The sequence below is a fragment of the Danio rerio genome, chromosome 4 (genome assembly GCF_049306965.1).
Source record: "Danio rerio strain Tuebingen ecotype United States chromosome 4, GRCz12tu, whole genome shotgun sequence".
In the NCBI taxonomy this organism is placed as follows: domain Eukaryota; kingdom Metazoa; phylum Chordata; class Actinopteri; order Cypriniformes; family Danionidae; genus Danio; species Danio rerio.
In genome coordinates, this window is record NC_133179.1 from 74,922,129 (window position 1) to 74,944,767 (window position 22,639).

General features: G+C 43.3%; 1 protein-coding gene across 1 annotated transcript; it reads left to right on the top strand.

Moving 5' to 3' along the window:
• Positions 1-1,168: 1,168 nt before the first annotated feature.
• LOC108179093 (membrane-spanning 4-domains subfamily A member 4A-like) lies at positions 1,169-22,549 on the top strand. Its single transcript, XM_001339219.9, has 7 exons — positions 1,169-1,213; positions 3,251-3,449; positions 3,578-3,688; positions 7,442-7,510; positions 19,340-19,477; positions 20,354-20,467; positions 22,199-22,549. Exons 2-7 carry the CDS (start codon positions 3,276-3,278, stop codon positions 22,319-22,321), a joined length of 729 nt encoding a protein of 242 aa, XP_001339255.3. The 5' UTR covers positions 1,169-1,213; positions 3,251-3,275; the 3' UTR covers positions 22,322-22,549.
• The last annotated feature ends 90 nt before the right edge of the window (positions 22,550-22,639 follow it).

Sequence of the window (22,639 nt, forward strand, 5' to 3'; positions counted from 1 at the left end):
GTTGTAGGCATTGTAGGTATTGTTTTAAGTATGGATTGGTTAAAGTGCAGTGCATGCTATATATTGATGGTGTGCAGTGAGGGTATGGAAGAGTCTGTGTGGATGTGTTAAGTGTTCATCAGCCTGATAGTCTGAGGGAAGAAGCTTTCCTTCAGTCGGCTGGTGCGTGATTGGATGCTGCGGAACCGTCTGCCTGAGGGTAGCAGAGAGAAAAGTCTATGGCTTGGGTGGCTGAAGTCACTGATAATTCTCTTGGCTTTCCTCATGCACCGCCTGGTGTAGATGTCCTGGAGGGAGGGAAGCTCACCTCCTACTACGCGTCCAGCAGTTCGCACAATCCTATGTAGGCCTTTGCGATTGCTGCTGGTGCTGTTTCCATACCAGGTGGTGATGCAGCCAGGCAGGATGCTCTCCACAGTGCAGGTGTAGAACGAGTGGAGGATGTGAGGGCTCATTCCAAACCTTCTGAGGAAGAAGAGGGGTTGTTGTGCCTTCCTCAGCACTGTGTCTGTATGAGCAGTCCATGTCAAGTCCTCAGCGATGTGGACTCCAAGAAACTTAAAAGTGCTGACTCTCTCCACTGGCGTCCCATTGATGGTGATGGGGGTGTGTTCTCTCTTCTCTCTCCTGAAGTCCACCACCAGCTCCTTGGTTTTGCTGATGTTAAGGGAGAGGTGGTTTTCCTCACACCACTGCGTCAGAGTGTGCACCTCCCCTCCGTAGGCCATCTCATCATTATCGGTGATTAGGCCCAACACCATTGTGTCATAAGCAAATTTAATGATGACGTTGGAGCTGTGTTTGGCTGTACAGTCATGTGTGTACAGGGAGTACATATATATCACTGAGATTCCATGTGTGTTTAATAAAAAGTTGAGAGAGAATTTTTTCTCATGTGAAAGTATTAGTAATTTATTATATACAAAGGCATAATTCGATATACAGAGGTCTGGGTCCTCACAGATAAGTCCTATCAATTATACAATGCTATCCAAGGCTCATATCAGGCACGTTATGTTAGGAACCCAATAAAGAGCAAATATATAGATGGAAAAAAAACAAACCGAGAGCTTGAGGGAGAGGCTCTTTACCTGCGGCCATTCTGCAGAAAACTCCTCCTGCTTCCTGTCTCTTTCTGGGAATCACTGCGCTGGTGTAAAGTTACAGCAGAAGAGAAAGTCAAAGCACAGTTGAAGACGGGATTCTGCTTCAGGTAAGACAGTACGTTACATACTAAAATACTTATTATATCTGTGTTTTCTAAAGTAATAATAATGGATGTGTTTCCTTTATTTGGTAACAAGTGGACCTTGAATGGCTTTTAAAATGTAGGTGATGTTGATCATTTTAAACTTGAGCTGTGATTTTTCCATTGATTAAACACTCGTGATCATTACACCTCTGTTCATTAAAAAAGTTTCTGTATTTTGTGTGTTTTGTTGATTTCTGGTGGTGAATTGCATTATGGGATGTTGATCTCTGCTCTGACCACTTTTGATGTTGAAAATTCAACTCTACAGTTTAACACAGTGACTTTAGACTATGTTCACACTGCAGGTCAATGTGGTCTGAATCTGATGTTTTTGCCCACATGTGACTCAGATCTGTTTTGGTTAAGGCAGTTTGAACAGCCCAAACCACATGGCGTCTGATCTTTTTAATTCTGATTTGTGCCACTTTCATACGTGGTGTTAAGTCGGATAAAGTGAAAACCCTAATGTTGTCTTTACTTAAACAATTAAGTAAAGTTGACTGAACAAACCTTAAAATTTAGCATTTTGGTCCTATCACTTAAAAATATGAGTTAATTTTACTTATCTACCATGGAAATGCATAAACTTAAGATTTCAAGTGTAGTGAGCTCAAAATCATGATTAATACTTTGAAAAAAAAAATAGGTCATTTTCAGAAATTTAGTCTTGACTGTAAAATTCTGATATGTGCAACCTTTTAAGTGCAAGGTCTTTTTTTTTATCAAAAAAACAAATGGCTTCAGGTATAATTGTTCATCATAATGTGAATAAATGGCTGCTTATTTTTGTTCAAAATTTTTAAAAAGATTTTTTAATAGTATATTATTACACACACGCACGCAAGCACACACATGTATATATATATATATATATATATATATATATATATGTGTGTGTGTGTGCTTGCATGCATGTGTGTAATAATATACTATTAAAAAATCTTTTTAAAAATTTTGAAAAAAAAAAAATAAATAAATAATATATATATATATATATATATATATATATATATATATATATATATATATATATATATAAATATATATATATATATACACATTGTAACAGAATGAAATGTCAGTCGCTTGTTTTTTTATTTATGGAATAATGGAAATAAAGATGCTGTTCTAATGGAACTACAGGGCACTAGAGGGCGCTGGTTAGACACCTGAAATGTATAATAAGTGAGTGGGTGAATGAAGAAGAGATTCAGTTGTGGTAGAGAGCATGGTTCCTTTGGAGCTACTGTCAATGTTTGTATTGTGAAGTCCTAGTTGGGTAACCTTGCGTTTTAAGCTCAGCCTAAGGACCTCCTTATTGTCCAGATAACTGAATGTTTGGAAAATGTATTGGTATGCTGTCTGAATAAGATTTTATACCATTTTGGATACCATCATTATGAAGTTGTGTTCCTCAATTATCTGCAAGTCATTAAATCAACGCAAAAGTAGATCAACAGATTTCAACACACTCTGTGTTTTTTACTCTGAATCAGTGACCAGTTTTTTATACTTATCTTAGGGTAAAGACCATCATCCAACAGCTAATCATTTTTTTGTTTTCAAAAAGTTTCAAATATATTGGGGGTTTCTTAACTTTATTTTGGATACTATATTCTTCAATGCAACATATTTTCCATCTAAGAAAAAAAAAGCACACTGCCACTTTAGCTCTCAAAAAACAGATTTATTATGACAACGTCACAACCTACACTGAAAACCCTAATAAGCTGACTGAACTAAATTAATTGAGTAAACTCGTTGCCTTAATGTAATTGAGTAATGGAGTTTCCCAAAACTTGCATATTTAAGTTTATTTAACTTGCCGGTTTTGTAGACTATACTTAAATTGTTAAGTTCACCAAACTTAGTACTAGTACTTAGTACTATGTTTTCAGACGTAAAGACACATTCTGTCAGAGATAAACTGAAGACAAAAGGTGTACCGGTGTCTATATTGTACTGATAATGGCATCCTGTTTTGCTGATTTTGTACAGGTTGATTTTATACTCTGAAACTGAAATGTCGACTGTCAGAGCCATGAATCCTTCAACGATTGTCATCCAGCTTCAGCCACTGACACAAACAGCAACTGTGACCAGTTCTTCTGTGCCTGTGCGCATACAGCATGTAGCAGGAGTTTCACCTCTTCAAGGAATTCAGGCCTTTCTTAAAGGCCAACCAAAAGCCCTCGGGGTGAGAAATAAACCCAGACAATTATTTTTGATGTTAGTATAGCACACATTAACACACAGCATGTTATTCTGCTTTACTTCATGAAATACTCTCATCACTCTTACACTGTTTACTCTTATTCCTCACAGACTGTCCAGATAATGGTCGGTGTGTTGACCTTCCTGTTGGGAATCGCGTCTATACATTATGGATATTATGTCTTCTTCCACACTGGTGCTTCTTACTGGGGATCTCTGATTGTAAGAAACAATAATACAGTTTAACATGTCCTTATCTATAGATAACACAAGCTACAGTGGGTAATCAACCAGAATATCTCTTACTGTCACATTTACAGACCCTAAGAGTGCTTTCACATCTCTAGTTCGCTTCATTTGGTCCGGACCAAGGGCAATAAATGATACATTATTGCATTTTCTGCCATCTTTGGGTCGTTTTCACACCACACTGTTGGCTTTGGTCCGAACCAGTTGAAAAGGACCAAAATGCAGTCATGTGACAAAATCCACGTTACTCATTGGCCAGATGTTGTTGAACATAGTACCTAAACTGCTTATTGATTGGTCAGAATGTACGTGCAGGAAAACGCCAAAGAACTCCTGCAAGTAAACAAACCGGCAGACACAAAATGTCGCTTTTTACTATAGAGGGACGACTGCGCTGACTGATTGTATCCCTGCTTTAGACAAACTATACATTTTGAGAATAAAGCATGGATGCAGCTGGAAAGCAATGTTTTAATGCATCGCTCGTCACTTCAGGAGGAGGCGTTAGTCAATTTAGCTAAACTGCGACGTGGTCATCTTGTTGAAATATTACCAACGATCTATCAGGTAATGTTTTCCCCTCTCTCTCTCTCTCTGTTGGTAAAGCGCTGTCAACAAATGTTTTCCTTCATATCCCATAATGCACAGCACATCGCCCTTCAGCAGCTGGATTAGTCCAAAAGGCACAGTACTTTTTGCGGTTGGACCTGTTTTAGTATGGATAATATTCTCACCACAAACGAACCGCTCCAGGGTTCGTTTGAAGGCGTACCGAGACCACCTCTTTAAGCAGGTCTCGGTACGATTTTTGGTCCGCTTTTGATTCGAACTTGAGTACGATTGCTGCATTCACACCTGCCCAAACTAGCCGCACCAAGAGGAAAATGAACTCTAGTGCGATTCAACTCAACTAAATAAGGCAGGTGTGAAAGCACCCTAAAAGAACATGTAAATGCTTTGTGCACATGTTTATTAAGTATCTTGTATTGCCACTAGAGGCAGCACTGCAACACACAAACAGACTCCCTGATCTAATATAGAAGACATTGGTGAACAGAGATGCTTTTACATTATTTTGGCACACAAAAGTGTTCCTGGAGCTTCATCTGATTACAGTTGAACCCCTGAAGTGACATTTAATGATGTTTTTGTTCCTTTTCTGAATTTTAAATGTCTATATTAACAGTCTTTGTTTACCCGCTGCCTGCTTAAAATAATTTTGTACTTGACCCAACTGATTTAGACCTGTTTTCTGAAATCTCACGTTTAATTGGGTACTACCTAAAGAGAGAGATAACATAAAACTGTAGGTTGTGCAAAGATTTTAGGTTTAATGTCAATTTTGTTTGCCCCTTTGTGATGAGACATGAGTGCCTTCTTAAACCTGAGTCTTCTGAAGCCGGTCGCTTAAACATTTCTCAATGTCCTTCAAGGACAGCATGTCTTCAGTTTGCTCTGCCATGGTGAAGCCGGCTCTGAGGAACATTATGCAAATGATGCACGCACATACTGTGCAAATAAGATGCATGTGCAGAAAGCACTGCGTTCAGCATGTGTAACATTCCTGAGCAGGGCCGGAGCAAGCTGCACTGCCGCTCTAGGCAAAGGAGTGTCGTGTCGCCCTCAACCCTAAAGTGAAAGTGGGGGGAGAGCTGTCGCGGACACCACCCTCTCTATTCTACCACACTAGATGGGAATATAACTGAGGGCGCGGGTGGTAAGGGTAGTGTTGCGGACGCCGCCCTCTCTATTCTGCTGTCCTAGACTCGGATATAACTGAGGGCGCGGGTGGTGAGGGTACTGTTGCGGACGCCACCATCTCTATTCTGCCACACTAGATGGGAATATAACTGAGGGCGCGGGTGGTAAGGGTAGTGTTGCGGACGCCACCCTCTCTATTCTGCCGTCCTAGACTCGGATATAACTGAGGGCGCGGGTGGTGAGGGTACTGTTGCGGACACCGCCCTCTCTATTCTGCCGTGCTAGACTCGGATATAACTGAGGGCGCGGGTGGTAAGGGTAGTGTTGCGGACGCCGCCCTCTCTATTCTGCCGTCCTAGACTCGGATATAACTGAGGGCACGGGTGGTGAGGGTACTGTTGCGGATGCCACCCTTTTTATTCTGCCGTCCTAGACTCGGATATAACTGAGGGCGCGGGTGGTAAGGGTAGTGTTGCGGACGCCGCCCTCTCTATTCTGCCGTCCTAGACTCGGATATAACTGAGGGCGCGGGTGGTAAGGGTAGTGTTGCGGACGCCGCCCTCTCTATTCTGCCGTCCTAGACACGTATATAACTGAGGGTGCGGGTGGTGAGGGTAGGGTTGCGGACGGCGCCCTCTCTATTTTGCTGTACTAGACACGGATATAACTGAGGGCGCGGGTGGTAAGGGTAGTGTTGCGGACGCCGCCCTCTCTATTCTGCCGTCCTAGACTCGGATATAACTGAGGGCGCGGGTGGTAAGGGTAGTGTTGCGGACGCCGCCCTCTCTATTCTGCCGTCCTAGACTCGGATATAACTGAGGGCGCGGGTGGTAAGGGTAGTGTTGCGGACGACACACTCTCTATTCTGCCGTCATAGACACGGATATAACTGAGGGCGCGGGTGGTAAGAGTAGTGTTGCAGACGCTGCCCTCTCTATTCTGCTGTCCTAGACACGGATATAACTGAGGGTGCGGGTGGTGAGGGTACTGTTGCGGACGCCACCCTCTCTATTCTGCCATCCTAGACTCGGATATAACTGAGGGCGCGGGTGGTAAGGGTAGTGTTGCGGACGCCGCCCTCTCTATTATGCTGTCCTAGACATGGATATAACTGAGGGCACGGGTGGTAAGGGTAGTGTTGCGGACGCCGCCCTCTCTATTCTGCCGTCCTAGACATGGATATAACTGAGGGCTCGGGTGGTAAGAGTAGTGTTGCAGACGCCGCCCTCTCTATTCTGCTGTCCTAGACTCGGATATACCTGAGGGTGTGGGTGGTGAGGGTAGTGTTGCGGACGCCGCCCTTTCTATTCTGCCGTCCTAGACTCGGATATAACCGAGGGTGTGGGTGGTGAGGGTAGTGTCGCCCTCTCTATTCTGCCGCCCTAGGCGGCCACCTAGGTTGCCTCTATGGACCTGTGCTCAGGCCCTGGTCCTGAGCACTGGCTGTACCGGCGCTGAATAACAGCCGGCGCTTAATAAGAATAAGAAACTCCCAGATTTGCTGTTCCAGCCTGATCTCATGAGGAAACGTAAGTATTTTACGTTTTGTCAGTTCACTGGCTAATTCGTACGAATACGAGTTCAGTCGTTCGAAAATGTACAATTTTTAAAAAAAGGGCTTGGCACCCAACCTCACTCCTAACCCCAATCGTCAATGGGTGATGAGCAAATCGTACGAAATTGCACAAATTGCATCGTACGAATTCATAAGAATTAGCCACTAAATCAAAAAGTTACGAATTGCCATGAGTGATTACTTTTTCGAAATATTGTTGGGATTCAAAATGCTGAATTATTAGACTGCACGCTCCTATTTGAATTTCACCAGAGTTACAGACTGCTACAGCATTTTATTCGGAAATTTGCAGACCTCTAGTCTAGTGTATTACTAAGAAGAATGCAAATGTATTGAGCAGTTGAGGGAGGGGTGGTTTCTGTGGCAGTAAAATGCTCATCATAGTAACATGTATATCTGTGTATATATAATTTCCAACATCCAAGTTTTGCTCTTCTCTCTGTTCTCAGTACATTATTGCAGGCTGGCTCTCCATTGCTGCGAAAAACAAAATTGATTCACCAGCCGGTTTATGTTTGGTATGTACACGACACTTGTTCTTTTCATGGGTCTTGTAGCTTAATGTAAACTTGATGCGTGAGCTGAGGTAAACAGTGTTTATCATAACTCACCACATTCACTAGCAAATGTGAATTGATCAGACTGAAAATGTTCTAAAGCAGTGGTTCTCAAACTGTGGTAGTGGTACGCGGAGGAATAGCCAAATATTGAAATAAACAATTAACACTTTTAATCCTTTGATGCGAACATCGATGTGATCAGCATTGGCTGTTTTGTTTTTGGCTTACTTTTTAAGACCAGTGCCGTTTTCAAGAGTTCACACTTAGCTGATGATTGGTAATAAGCTAGTTTGGCATGCTGTCCCGGTAGAGAGCCCAGAGCTCATGAGAGCCTGGGCTCCCTCCCGTTGCAGGGCGAGTAGATCTCGAGAACCCCCCAAAGTGCTTTATGCTCGGGACAGCAGCCGCATATTGAAGAACCCCCCCAGAGCCGCTGATACCAATGCTATATCCGGCTGCTGGATATACAGTTAGGGAAGAGTAGGAGAAAGAGAGGGGCTCCTGCGGGAGCGTGGGTAAGCATAGACTCCGTAGGAGTCTGGGCAGGGAAGCTTGGAAGACTCTGAGGAGTCATAGCTGGGAGTGATGGCCAAAGCAGAAGGAAGATAGAGGGGAAGAGCTAGAGGGGGTAGTGGCGGTATTCGTCACTGAAAAGAATAAGAAAAGGAGTGGGGGCGGAGAGACTTCAGTGCTTGGAGGAAGCGGAGCCCTCGACGCCGCAGGGTAGAGAAAAAAGTGGGGCGGAGAAACTCGACGCTAAGAAGGAGCGGAGTACTCGACGCTGGGACAGAAAGGAGGTGGAGAGACTCGAGCGCTCTCGGGGAGCGGAGCACTCAACACCGGAAGGAAGGGAAAAGGTGGAGAGACTCGGCGCTAGAAGGTAGCGGAGCACTCGATGAAAAAATTCTAAGGGGCGGGGGTGGGTGGTGACAGACTCCGTGGGAGTCGAAGCTCGGGGTCAGAGCTGCTGGGCCAGTTTTTTGTCCCCGCTGGAGTTGGGAGCGGGAGGGGGCAATAGTGACTCCTGCGGGGAGGGGCCGTGGCCAGAATCGTGCTCCGGGGTAACTCCAGCGGGAGTCAGAGCTGGTGAGTGAGGGCCTATGCGGAAGGAACATAGAGGAGCCAGGTGTGCTAGAAGGAAGCGGAGGTAGCGGAGAGACTTGGTGCTGAAAAGGAAAAGAAAATCAAAGGGAGGTGGAGAGGCTCTGCACTGGAGAGAGCAAGCACTCAACACTGAGAGACAGGCATAAAGTGGGGCGGAGAGACTCCCGCTAAAAGTAAGCAGGGCACTCGACGCTGGGACAGAGAAGGGGGGGGTAGAGACTCCGACGCTCGGAGGGCGCAGAGCGCTCGACACCAGAAAGAAGGGTATGGGCAGAGAGACTCGATGCTGGAAGACAGCAGATCGCTCGGTGCTAGAAGACAGAAAATTATCTAGTGGGTGGGGGGGGGGGGGGGGGGGGGGGTGACAGACTCCGCGGGAGTCGAAGCTCGGGATCAGAGCTGCTGGGCCAAGTTCCTCCAGGAGTTGGGAAAGGGGATGGGCGGTGGGGACTCCTGCAGGGAGGTTTTGGGGCTCCTGCTCGGGGGATTACCGAGCAGGTGGGTAGGGCCTATGCGAAAGGAATATAGAGAAGCAAGATTTGCGCTAGAAGGAAGACGAGGGTAGCAAAGAGTTAAACGCTGAAAGGGAAAAGAGGGGGGCGGTGGAGGAACTCGGTGCTTGGCAAGCGTGGAACCTCCGCCACCGGGAGACATAAAAGTGGGGCAGAGAGACTCGCCGCTTAAGAAGCAGCGGAGCACTCGACGCTGGGACAGAAAAGGGGGGGTGAAGAGACTCGAACGCTCGGAGGGAGCGAAGCACTCGACACTGGAAGGAAGGGTAGGGGCGGAGAGACTCAACGCTGGAAGAGAGCGGAGCACTCGACGCTGGAAGAAAGAAAGGTTAAGCTATTGGGCAGTGATTGACTGCTGTGGGAGTCGAAGCTTAAGGTAACTCCTGCTGGACTCAGAGCTGCGGGAGCCAGGATCCTGTGAGAGGAGGGAAAGAGAGAGTGGTGGTGACTTTGCAGTGGGAGTAAAAGGTGAAGGGGTGGCTGGAGTGGGCATGGCTCCTGCGGGAGTCGGCACTTGGGGTGTCACTCCTGCAGGAGTTAGCGACACAGGGTAGTGCATGCAGGGATGAAAGCTAAAAGAAAAGAAAAGGGGAGAGTAAGCAGAGTTTGTTCGCTTTGGAGCGAGGAGCAGGTCAAAGTGGTGCTTTGCTGAGGGGAGAAGAGGAGTCGAGTCCGTGCTAGGGGTACAGGGAGGGAGGAGCGTGGGTATTGCTCTGCATTAGGCGTGCTTATTCATTTGGCTACCAATGGTTGAGTGGTGGCTGGTGAGGGTGTTTGGACAGTGTTGATGTAGTAATGGCTGAGGCTGATGCCATGATACTGGATTGCTGGGAAAGCCCAGTGGGCTGCAGAGACAATGCTCAGATTCTAGATGAATGGCTGGAAAGGGGGTTTGTGGAAAATCTGAAGGCGGAGGACGACCTTTATCTTCGACGACCTTATCCTTTACCTCATGTTATGAGATGATTAGCGTCGTCTGCGTTAAGGCTTGTGGGGGTTGGAAGTTTCAGTCATCCCAGGGCACCAGAGAGTAGATATTAGTAGAACTGACTTGGATATTTGCAGTGTGGAGATTAGAAATGAATTGGGTGATGGAGGGTAGGGAAAAATGGTAAACAGGTACTTCAAAAATGTGTGATGGTCTTTGGAAGCGTTCACAGCATGCTGTGGAATATGGTCAGAGGGTATTTGGGGGTGATGGAGGTTTCCCAGAGGTAGTAGTTGGGTGGTTTGCGACCATGTCAGTCCTGAATAGGGAGGGGCAGGAGTAGGGTTGGACTCCGCTTCGGGGCCAGCTGCCAGAGTTTCTGTATATACATGAAGAGTTGGCAAGGTGTTTTGATTTCCGTCTTTAAGTCGCTCTCCCTCTGTATTGCCTCGCATGCAAGCTCCTAGGATGCATAGATCAGCCATGGATGCTGAAAATAACTTAATAAGGTCCTGAAGATTGATTGTTGAAGGAGGAGAGGGTGGTCCAGGGATATTGGAGGCAGAGTCTGCGGGCAGTGCGGCTGGGGGCATGGCTTCTTTGAGAAAATCGAGCAGCAACCAATCGCTGTAACGATGGCTGTATGTTCAGTTAGTGGTTTCAGCCGACAGTAATATTCCAGTGGAGGTAAATGTGACTTATAGATTTCATGAAGTCCCTATTATGGCATAGATTAAATAATATGTGTGATGATAATAGCTGGAACCCAAGGTCTTGACAGACTTGATATTGGCTTGAGAGAGCCAGCGTGACTGCACTGGGGCTCTGAGGCAGTTGCTTAACGCTATCACATGCTAGAAACACTCGCTAAGCATAGGGTTTATCAGGATCTGTCATTTCATGACTTTATTTTTTACATGTTATGATTTTGTTTCTCCACTAGATGTCCCCATTTCTCCCCATGTGTTGTTTAAGTTCAGTAATTACGTGATTGGTTTCACTTGTGTCCTGTTAGGTCTTGTGTATTTAAGTTGACTAGTTCCCGTTTCTTTGCTCAGTTATTGTTGATGCTAACCCTTGATGATCGTAAGTCTTCTTGCTTCTCTAAAGTCTAGTTTACTCAGAGTCTTGTGCTACATTGCCTATTTCTAGTTTTTTGGATATGTTTTGCTTGCTCTAGTTTTTTCCAGAGATATTTTGCCTGTTGGCCTTTTTGTTCCTCCGTTAACCAGTCTTTTTGTTATCTCTGCATTTTTTGTTCCAAGTCTGGATTTTTTATGTTTTGTAAATAAACCTCTCACAGAGCAAGTACTGTCTTGTTGTTGGGATCATTGTCCTCCTGTGGCTTAGTGGATAAGCCTTCAGTCTCTGACACTGGAGACCTGGGTTCGAACCCCGTGCCTGACAGAATAACTGAGCCAAGAACAAACATGAATCCAGAGACACAGAACCCTCGGGATCTTCTTGCCACAGTAGCCCAGCAGGCTTCTACAGTCCAGCGACATGAGCAAGCCCTAGTGCAGCAAGAAACACTCATGGCCAAGCATTCGCAGGTACTTTCTGACATAATGACCTCTATTCGTCAGCTTTTCGACAGGTTACCTTCCAGCCCTACTCCTGCCTCCCCTGTAGCCTTAGTATCCAATGCAGAGACTCGAGTGACCCCTCCACTCACAGAACCTCGCCTGCCACCACCCCAATGCTTCTCAGGTGATCCTAGTGTATGTGATGGATTCCTAACCCAATGTGCTTTAACTTTTGAATTACAGCCATCTACCTTCCCCTCAGATCGGGCCAAGATTGCTTATGTAATCACCCTGCTGTCTGGTAAGGCTCTTTCATGGGCCACTGCAGTCTGGAAAGCTAAGGCCCCTTTCTGTTCCAGTTTCACAGATTTCGAAGAGGAGTTGAAGCGGGTTTTTGATCACCCCCTCAGTGGCCGGCAAGCCTCTAAGAAACTCCTCACCCTTCAACAAGGTAGTGGTAGTGTGGCCGAATATGCCATCCATTTCCGGACCGTTGCAGCAGGGAGCGGCTGGAATAATGAGGCACTCATGGTCTGCTTCCAAAATGGGCTGTCTGAGGTAATTAAAGACGACCTAGCTACCAGAGAACCTGCTCTGGACCTTGAGACTTTGATGGACCAAGTTATTCGCCTCGATAATCGTCTGAGAGAAAGGAAGTCGAACTGTTCCTCAGCCCCCACACCATTTTTCACTCCATCCCCTCAAATTTTACAAATTGCTCAAGACGTTTCAGAACCCATGCAGTTGGGTAGAACTCGTCTCTCTCCTACTGAAAGAGAGCGCCGCATGAGAGAGCGATGTTGCCTATATTGTGGTCTGTCTGGTCACTTTCGGTCTACCTGCCCTCAGCTCTCGGGAAACGCTCAGCCCCGTACAGGCAAGGAGGGACTGTAACGGGAGCTTCAGTCAATACCATACCTTCCAAATCTGGGTTATTCCTCCCCATCACGCTCACATGGGCAGACCAGAAATGCCAACTTCAGGCCTTTGTAGATTCTGGGGCTGCTGGAAATTTCATGGACCTGACCTTAGCCAGAAACGTCAAAATTCCCAACGATCCCCTTCCTGGTCCATTATCTGTCACTGCTCTGGATGGTAGACCGTTAGGTCCAGGAGAAGTCACCCACCTCACCTCCCACCTTGGTCTCTCTGTTTTTCAGCACCAAGAGAAGATTTGCTTTCACTTGATACACTCACCAGAGTTTCAGAGTATTGATTGGCCCACTGGCACAGTTTTAGGTTGGAGTCCCACATGCCAAACCACCTGTCTGAGTCAGAAACCCCTCAACCCTATTCTCGAGTCTCAAGAACCCCTAGATCTGTCTCTAGTCCCAGCTCCATTCCATCACCTAAAGGCCGTCTTCAGCAAGAGGAGAGCTACTTCTCTGCCCCCCCACCGCCCCTATGACTGCGCCATTGAGTTGCTTCCAGATTCCTGCCCCCCTAGAGGCAGTATTTTTTCACTGTCTCTTCCCGAACGAACTGCCATGGACAACTATATAGATGAATCTCTTGCAGCGGGGATTATCCGGCCATCCACTTCTCCCGCGGGTGCTGGTTTCTTCTTTGTGGGGAAAAAAGATGGTGGGCTTCGTCCCTGTATTGATTACAGGGGGCTCAATAAAATCACTGTCCGCAATCGCTATCCCTTGCCTCTCATGTTTACTGCATTTGAAATTCTTCACTAAGCCTCCATTTTCACAAAACTCGACTTGCGCAACGCATACCATCTTGTGCGCATTAAACAAGGAGATGAGTGGAAGACCGCTTTTAACACGCCCACTGGGCACTATGAATATCTGGTCATGCCCTTCGGTCTCACCAATGCCCCTGCTGTTTTCCAAGCCCTTATTAACGACGTCCTCCGAGATATGCTTAACAAGTTTGTGTTTGTCTACTTGGATGACATTCTCATTTTCTCAAGATCCCTCCAAGAGCATGTACAACATGTCAGTAAAGTTCTCAGGTGCCTCCTTGATAACCACTTGTACGTTAAACCTGAAAAATGTCAGTTTCATGTGTCCCAAGTTAAGTTCCTGGGGTTTGTCGTCAAACCTGGACAAATTCAGATGGATCCACAAAAGGTCCAGGCAGTAAAAGATTGGCCTTCCCCTTCATCTATAAAGGAGGTACAGCATTTTCTTGGTTTCGCCAATTTTTACAGAAAATTTATCTTGAACTTTAGTACCGTGGCGGCCCCATTATCTGCTCTCACCAAGGGTAACCCAGCAGGTTTTCTATGGGGGCCAGAGGCCGAACTGGCCTTCAACAATCTCAAGAGTCACTTCACCTCTGCACCTATTCTTCTCCTTCCCAACCCAGACAGACCCTTCACAGTAGAAGTGGATGCATCGGATGTAGGTGTTGGGGCAGTATTATCCCAGAGAGGAGATGACAACAAGTTGCATCCGTGTGCATTCCTCTCCCACGGCCTCACTCCCACTGAGAGAAACTATCATATAGGTGACAGAGAGTTACTAGCCGTTAAGTTAGTCCTGGAGGAATGGAGACACTGGCTGGAGGGTACCAAACACCCTTTCGAAGTGCTCACGGACCACAAGAATCGCGAGTACATCCAACAGGCAAAGCGACTCAACCCCCGCCAGGCACGTTGGTCCCTATTCTTCAACCGCTTTCATTTCACTCTTACTTACCGACCAGGCTCCAAAAACCTGAAACCAGATGCTCTGTCCAGAGTTTGTGTTAAATCTCCTCAAGAAGATGGCATTTCCACTATCATACCCAGGTGTAAGATAATTGCTCCAATTCAGTGGGACATGGAGAGCATGGTAAGAAAGGCCCAAGACCAAGAACCTGATCCTGGAGGAGGACCAAATAATCGTCTGTTTGTCCCTAAAGCTGTCAGAGCTAAGATCCTTCAGTGGGGGCATTCCTCGCAACTTACCTGTCACCCTGGGTCTTTTCGCACTCTCGAGTTCCTCCTGAGACGATTTTGGTGGCCCACTATCAAAACTGATGTTGGTACTTTCATTAAAGCTTGTCCTACCTGCAACCAGAGTAAGGTCCCTCACAGTTCTCCACAGGGACACCTACACCCACTTCACATCCCTCACAGACCATGGTCACACATCTCGATGGATTTCATCACTGGACTCCCCTTATCTCAGAGAAACACTACCATCTTAGTCATTGTAGACAGATTTTCCAAGGCAGCACGATTCATTCCCCTTCCCAAACTACCCTCTGCTAAAGAGACTGCTAAAATTGTCATGAATTATGTATTCCGGGTCTTTGGTGTTCCACAAGACATTGTCTCAGATCGAGGACCCCAATTCTCTTCCCGATTCTGGCGAGCCTTCTGTCAATCCCTGGGTGCTACTGTGAGTCTGTCTTCAGGTTTCCACCCTGAATCTAATGGCCAAACAGAGAGGCTCAATCAGGATCTGGAAACTACCTTAAGATGCATGGCAGCTAACAATCCTACTTCTTGGTCTCGCTTTATCATTTGGGCGGAATATGCTCACAACACGCTGTGTTCAACTGCAACTGGCATGTCCCCATTTGAATGCCAGTTCGGATACTCTCCTCCACTGTTCCCTGAGCAAGAGGTAGAAGTGGCTGTTCCCACAGCTTCCCAGTTTGTTAAACGTTGCCGTCAGACCTGGAGGAAGGCCCGCCTCAAGCTTCTCAAAGTCTCCCGTCAGTACCAACGTCAGGCCAACCGCAGACGCAGACCGGCACCCATTTTGCGTCCTGGGCAAAGAGTCTGGCTCTCCACAAAAAACATCCCCCTTCGGTTGGAGTCAAGGAAACTCGCCCAGAAGTACATTGGTCCTTTCAAGATTGCCAGGAAAGTCAACCCTGTTACTTACCGTCTATACTTGCCCAAATCTTTAAAAATAAATCCCACTTTTCATGTGTCTCTGTTAAAACCTGTTTTTTCTTCTCCCTTTTCCGTGACAGACAAACCTCCTCCTCCTCCTCGTTACTTTGGGGGCCAGCCAGCCTACACAGTCCGCCGAATACTGGATGTCCGTCAAGTGCGTAGATCCCTGCAGTATCTCGTGGACTGGGAAGGCTATGGTCCAGAGGAGCGCTCCTGGGTTCGGGCCAGAGATATTTTGGACCCCAATCTGATTCGAGACTTTCACTCCGATAAATTAAGGTCTCCCAACAAGAACGTCAGGAGCCGTTCCTAGAGGAGGGGGTCCTGTCAGGATCTGTCTTTACATGACTTTATTTTTTACATGTTATGATTTTGTTTCTCCACTAGATGTCCCCATTTCTCCCCATGTGTTGTTTAAGTTCAGTAATTACGTGATTGGTTTCACTTGAGTCCTGTTAGGTCTTGTGTATTTAAGTTGACTAGTTCCCCTGTTTCTTTGCTCAGTTATTGTTGATGCTAACCCTTGATGATCGTAAGACTTCTTGCTTCTCTAAAGTCTAGTTTACTCAGAGTCTTGTGCTACATTGCCTATTTCTAGTTTTTTGGATATGTTTTGCTTGCTCTAGTTTTTTCCAGAGATATTTTGCCTGTTGGCCTTTTTGTTCCTCCGTTAACCAGTCTTTTTGTTATCTCTGACACTGGAGACCTGGGTTCGAACCCTGTGCCTGACAGGGTTTGACCAACATGTAAACAAGGCTCGCCAGTTAACTATCCAGGGAACCCTAGCAACCGCCCAGGAATCACTCAGAACACCCTAGCGAGCACCTAGCAATGCTTAGCAACTGTAGCATACAAGGAATCACGTTACTAGCATATGTCAGACGAGACAATGCTGTTCTGATGCTGAAGTAGAACAGTTTATAAGTGATTACTAGGTTAGTTTGGTGTTGCTAAGGATCTAATTGACAGCTTAGCGTGGTGATACACCGCAGCTTCTTGTGTGAATGCTGAAATCAAGCTGGATGTCTCTACGACAGTAAAAACTGGACTTGGACTAGTCATATCATAGAAAATATAATGCTTAGATTATTTATTTGATGACAGAAGGTGTGGCCAGTATTATATACAACAAAGACGGCTTTCTGTCAATTAGCTAACAGCATGACAGAATGTAGGTTTCTCGTGCCATCATAATGATTAAGTATCAGTGATGAAAGTAGTGCTAATGACTAGGGCTAGACAGAATCTCCTGACTTTTTGGAAAAAACTGCAGATTTATGTGGAATGATTTTATGAGTATCGGAACTAAACTTTGATAGATTAAATAACAGTGATATCTTTTTTACTTTTTAGTCTTACGATGGAAATCCAGTTATATCCACTTATTTGGTAAACAAGCAAGTTCATATAATATATCGACTAGAAAGGCAGAAAATAAAACTTTACAAACTATTGATTATGTAAACATTTTATATTATTCAATAATATTACTGAAGTTAATTTACTAACTAGATGAATATGAACATTACACACATTCAAAAGTAAATAAACAGAAACAGTGATGGGCTAAGAATTTCATGCGTGCAGATTCTGTGTGAGCATAATAATGACTAATCGAATAGCAAGTAGCTATCGGGATATTTAAATGCTGTAAAATATGACAGCATATAATAGCCCCTTTCACACATACAGACCTTTCCGGAAAATTGCCGGCAATTTTCCGGAAAGGTTGTATGTGTGAACAGGTCCTTTTTGAAAATACCGGTAAATTCGTTCTGGCTATTTTCCAGAAAGAGAAGTTGTAACATTACCGGCAATTTGCCGGAATGCTGCGCTGTGTGAATGCAAAAGGAAGATTCCCGTAATAAGCGTGTGCACATCTAGAACGTGCTGACGTGAGACGCCTGCTTTAGCCAATCAGAACAGTCAGACGCATTCACGTCCGCGCGGTTTATGAGAATAAAACCCTTCGAATATTTTTCCAGACACATTTAGCTGCTAGAAGTTAGTCAGATCACGTTTATATGTTCTTCTTAATGCCAACTGTGTAAATAATCATTGATGAGATGCTTATGATAAGCCGTTGTTTGTTTACCTTTAAGCTTTGCGTGTGCCTGTGAAACAGCCTGTGAGCGCCTGCACACGCACATATTATGAACATCTCGACATGCGAAAGTGATCCTGCGAAAGTTGTTCACAATATTGATCATCCACAGAGTTTGTAATTTAGTCAAATGTTTACAAATACAAGCGCAGCCGTTTAAAGCTCATTTGTGGTGAATGATGTCAGAATTTACCGGTATTTTGGAATGGATGTGTGAATGCTCTTTTCCGGAAAATTTCCGTAACGTCCTCGCCTGTGTGAACAGAGCTTTTTTGAATTTACCGGTAAAGTCGTTCCGGAAATTTTTCGGATATTTACCGGTATCACTGTGTGAAAGGGGCTAATGTCTAATGCTAATTTGTATTAGTTAAGAGTATACGTGCAAATGGGGCTTGCCATACGTAATGGATTTGGATTAATGTAAACATGGCTTGCCATATAGTCATTGTGTAGTTTAATTAGACTGATGCATAGTGTTTACTTAAAATGAAACATCAGTCAGTGAACTGGTTTGTAAAGAATTCAGATCTAATATGATGGTTTCTAATGGAAGGAGTTCGCCGGAAGCGCTGTAGGATGTCTAGATTAAAATCGGAGTGCATGGAATGAGGCTTTGGCATGAAGTAAATGTTTTAAGTCTGCCTAATCATATTAATGGCTTTCGTTTGTCCATATATGACTGCTTGACACTATAGCAAGTGCTGTCAGCTATGGGAATGGTCTACGTGCAGCGTATTGATCGTTGTTTGAATGTTTGGTCTGACTTGTAGGCCACGGATTGGTATTGGTGATTGGTATTAATGCGCGGGATCTTTACGTGGCATATAGGTGCGACAAAACAGGCTGAATAGCCCGAAGTTTTACGTGCCGCAAGCGGAGCATTATCGACCGCTGTATCAGGATGCATGGTGGAATACAGCTAATACTGGGCGCTGGAGGCTTGCACGCTCCGATGGGGGCTAGTCCCAGGCTTTGGGATAGCGGCGGCATTGCGTGAAGGCCAGCGGCCCTGTGTTTGAAGCCGCGGACTTGTTGGTCTGTTCTGCTGAGTGATAGTGCGCTGGATGTCGGGTAGAAGAAGCGATAGGAGCTGTGGAGTTTAAGGATGTTCTCCTTGGAGATTTCTGCTTGAAAGTTACAGCGATTGGCTATTCTTCAAGACGAAGATGACTAAAGGTAAGGTGTTTGGTTATTTATACTTGGTTAGGAGTAGTCTGATTGGTGGTTTGTACATTGGCTTGACTCGGGACCAGCCGTGTCAATCATAAGCATGTGATCCTCTCGAAATTAGTTTATGAATAAACTTCACTTAATTAACTTTTAAAAGCAAATTTTAATTTAAACGTTTTTTTTTTTTCCTGCAAGCACAGTTAATGTTTAGACTATTTAAAATGTTTAAAGTGACTGACAATAATACATATTCTTGATAATAGGAATTAATCTGCCTCATTTTTAAACTTTGCACAGCTGAAGCTGCTTAATTAGGCCTACGACGCTATATTTTAATACTGGTCATTATGGTGGTACTTGGAGAGACAATTTTTTTCTAAGGTGGTACTTGGTGAAAAAAGTTCGAGAACCACTGGTCTAGACTCTTTCCATGTAGTCACTTAATCATACACATGAGTCTTTTGTACTTGGACCCTATATTTTATTTATTTGTCAATTCATTTTGATCACTTTCCATATAATCTACCATCTGCTTAACCACAGTGTGTTAACACAACATGATACAAAACCTTTCTATTTCTGTGTCTCTACTGTAGGTGAGAGCTTCCCTCGTGATGAACATTTTCAGTGCTATAGCTGCGGGCATTTCCATTATTGAGCATTCACTGAATTTGGTTTTTGTATCCAGTGGCCCTTCCTGCAGTCTCCCTTATTCTTGGTCACAAGGTGACAGGGTATGTCATCAGATATTATATTGATATCATTTTAGTATTAGTGTTTTATGTTATAATTACAGTAAGATCACTGTGTGACCGGTGCACTTGTGAAAATCAAGCGTAATCTGCACTCATCTGTCCAATGCTGTCCAGAACTTGACAAGATATTACTGTTCATTTACACTGGATACGAATATTGAAATTAAAGGTGCCACAGAATGCACTGATACACTGTTTAAATTGTTCTCTGATATCTACAAGGTATGTGGCTTAGGTATGAACAAAATAAATATTTTTATAGGTCAATTTATAACCAAAGAATTTGGCCCTTGAATAGAAAAGTCTGACTTAATTGATTTGGAGGAGTCATGAATATTAATGAGCTCTGCTCTCAGCTCATTTCTCTGAAGCTCACACAGCATAATGTACTTTGACATTACTTCAGTTGTCAAAAAAAACTAGATAAGACTTCTTGTCAGAAGACAATTGTTTCGTGGCTGAAATAATATCAATCTCTGTTTAAACAGAGGAATTTCTGAAGTTTATTGGTTACCTTTCTCAGAAATTCACAGTAACAGGAGTGATATGACACCATGCATAAACATGCATTCAACAGCACTTTATGTTTGTTTGTTACCTCATTACAAATGCACATGTCAGATTTCACAATATACACATTAAGAGAGTGTTGAAGCTCAAGGTATGCCATTTCCATACTGAAAATGTATACTTGGGTATGTCCAGATTTTCACCCTATGGAATCTTTAAACAGCACTTTTAAACTCTGTTCAGTTTCATGTTTTATTTTAATCAGTATACCTAAAGGACTACAGATTCTTGACTTCTTTTTGTTGTTGTTGTTATCCTTTATGCTCATGTTGAATGTTCTCTCAGAGTCTCTTCTCAGGAATCAGAGGTGTGTTGCTGGCGTTCGCCGTCCTTGAGCTCTTAATCTCCATCTTTCTATCTGCGTTTGGGTGTAAAGTCACCTGCTGCTATTATCCTCAGGTGAGAAATACATCAGCTGAACCCATCAGATAAATGTAGGAGCAAAGGCTACTTTTAAAGCTTGAGGTTCTGAGGTTTCACAAGAACCAGCAAACGCAATATTTGGGTAACACTTTATAATAACCACACACTATAAATCATTTATTAAGCATTAACAAATAGGGAATTCAACATCTGTTAAGCGTTAACTCTACATTAATAAACGTTAGTAAGCAGTTTATAACTGCAGCTACAAATGCTCTATTCTTGACTTACAAACATATTTAAAATGTGTTTAATAATTTATTTTTCATTACTAAATGAAGTATCGTATTATTTACAAACCATTTGTATTTTAGAGTAGTTGAGGGTTTTTAGGGTCATTCAGAATGAGTTAGTAAATGATTAGTAAACTATTGAAATCAACGTGTATATGTCTTATTATTCAGGCATATATTAATGGTTACTATACATGTTAATAAATGTTTTATTAACTCAACTTCATCTAGTTTTGTGACCTAATCTAAAGTGAGGACTATTCATGCTTTATAAATCCCTTATAAATGACAAATAAAGGCTCAGTTTAACTCTAAACAGGAAAAATGACATAAACTACATTATTCAAATGAAACTGTACTTCCAATGAAAAATAAATCTGCAACCTTATATCTACTTTAAACATTGCATCTTATTATATTGTTAAATTATTATATTGTTGTTGTTTTATCCAGCTTTATGTCGTATTTTGACACTCCTGTTATTTGGCAATGTTTAAACTTTACAGTAATTTTACTTTTTAGATAAGATTGCAAAGATTATTGTTCATTTGATACTGAGCCTTTAAATGTCATGTATAAGGGATTTATAAAGCATGAATAGTCCTCACTTTAGATTAGCTCACTAAACTGCATGAAGTTGAGTAATAAAGCATTTATTAACACATTAGTTAACTATTAGTATATGCCTGAATAATAAGACGTATAAATGTTGATTTCAATAGTTTACTAATCATTCTGAATGATCCTAAAAACCCTCAACTACTCTTAAATACAACTGGTTTGTAAATAATGCGATACTTAATTTAGTAATGAAAAATAAACCATTAACTAAGTATGAAAATACAATCATTAAACACATTATATAGGTGCTTATAAGTCAAGAATACAGCATTTGTAGCTGCAGTCATAAACTGCTTACTAACACTTATTAATGTAGAGTTAATGCTTAACAGATAATGAATTCACTAGATGCTAATGCTTAGTAAAGGATTTATAGTGTGTAGTTATTATAAAGTGTTACCGAATTTTATTTAAATATGATGACTTATTTAATAATTTCACTATTTTGATTAAAGATTACGAAGACAATTGTCTGTTGAGGCGACAGCAACCGATCTCCTGCACCATGTAGTTAATGATGTCGGAGCTGATTAGGTGACCAATCAGCCTGTGATGATGACAGAATTGTTCACTTCAAGACTAACAATGTGCGCTAGCAAAACATAGTAAATCTGGATTTCATTCAGACCAAACACAAACCAACTACATGTTTTTCTTTTGTTTAATCTATTAAATTTCTGGTCTGTATTCACAGACAATCCACATTGCAGCAATTTGTGAATTAAGTTTTATGAAGTAAAAATCCACAAACCTTTAATGTGTGCTGTAAACGTGTGAGGAACTGGGTTATGGGGCAATAATTGTTCAACAACAACCAATAACTTAATCTGACCATGTACATTTTATCCTGCAGATTCCTGTGGACAGCAACCTTTTAATTCAATGTCCTCAAGAAATCCCAGAACCATGCTTTCAACATCCTCCTGCAGAAGCTCCCCCAGCGTACACTGAAGCAAATAAATGTGAATCAACATGAAAAAACTGGGCAGAGCGGTGGATCTGCTGCTTTGATGCTGTGGCGATTCTAGTTTCCTTGTGTATCTGATCTGAATAATGCACATCATCAGATTGTGTAAAATGATTATTATAGTCATCCTCATATATAACACTTTTTATTTTACATTTTTATGTATTTTGCTATTACCTATGTGTATTTTTAAATGTTATTTGTTTGTATATACTGATAAATTAGATTTGTATTATGACTAGCATTGCCTGTGTCTTTCTCTGACTCAATGCGAGTAACTGCAGGGAAGCAGATTTAGGTTTAGCTGGTGATCACACCGGTGTGATT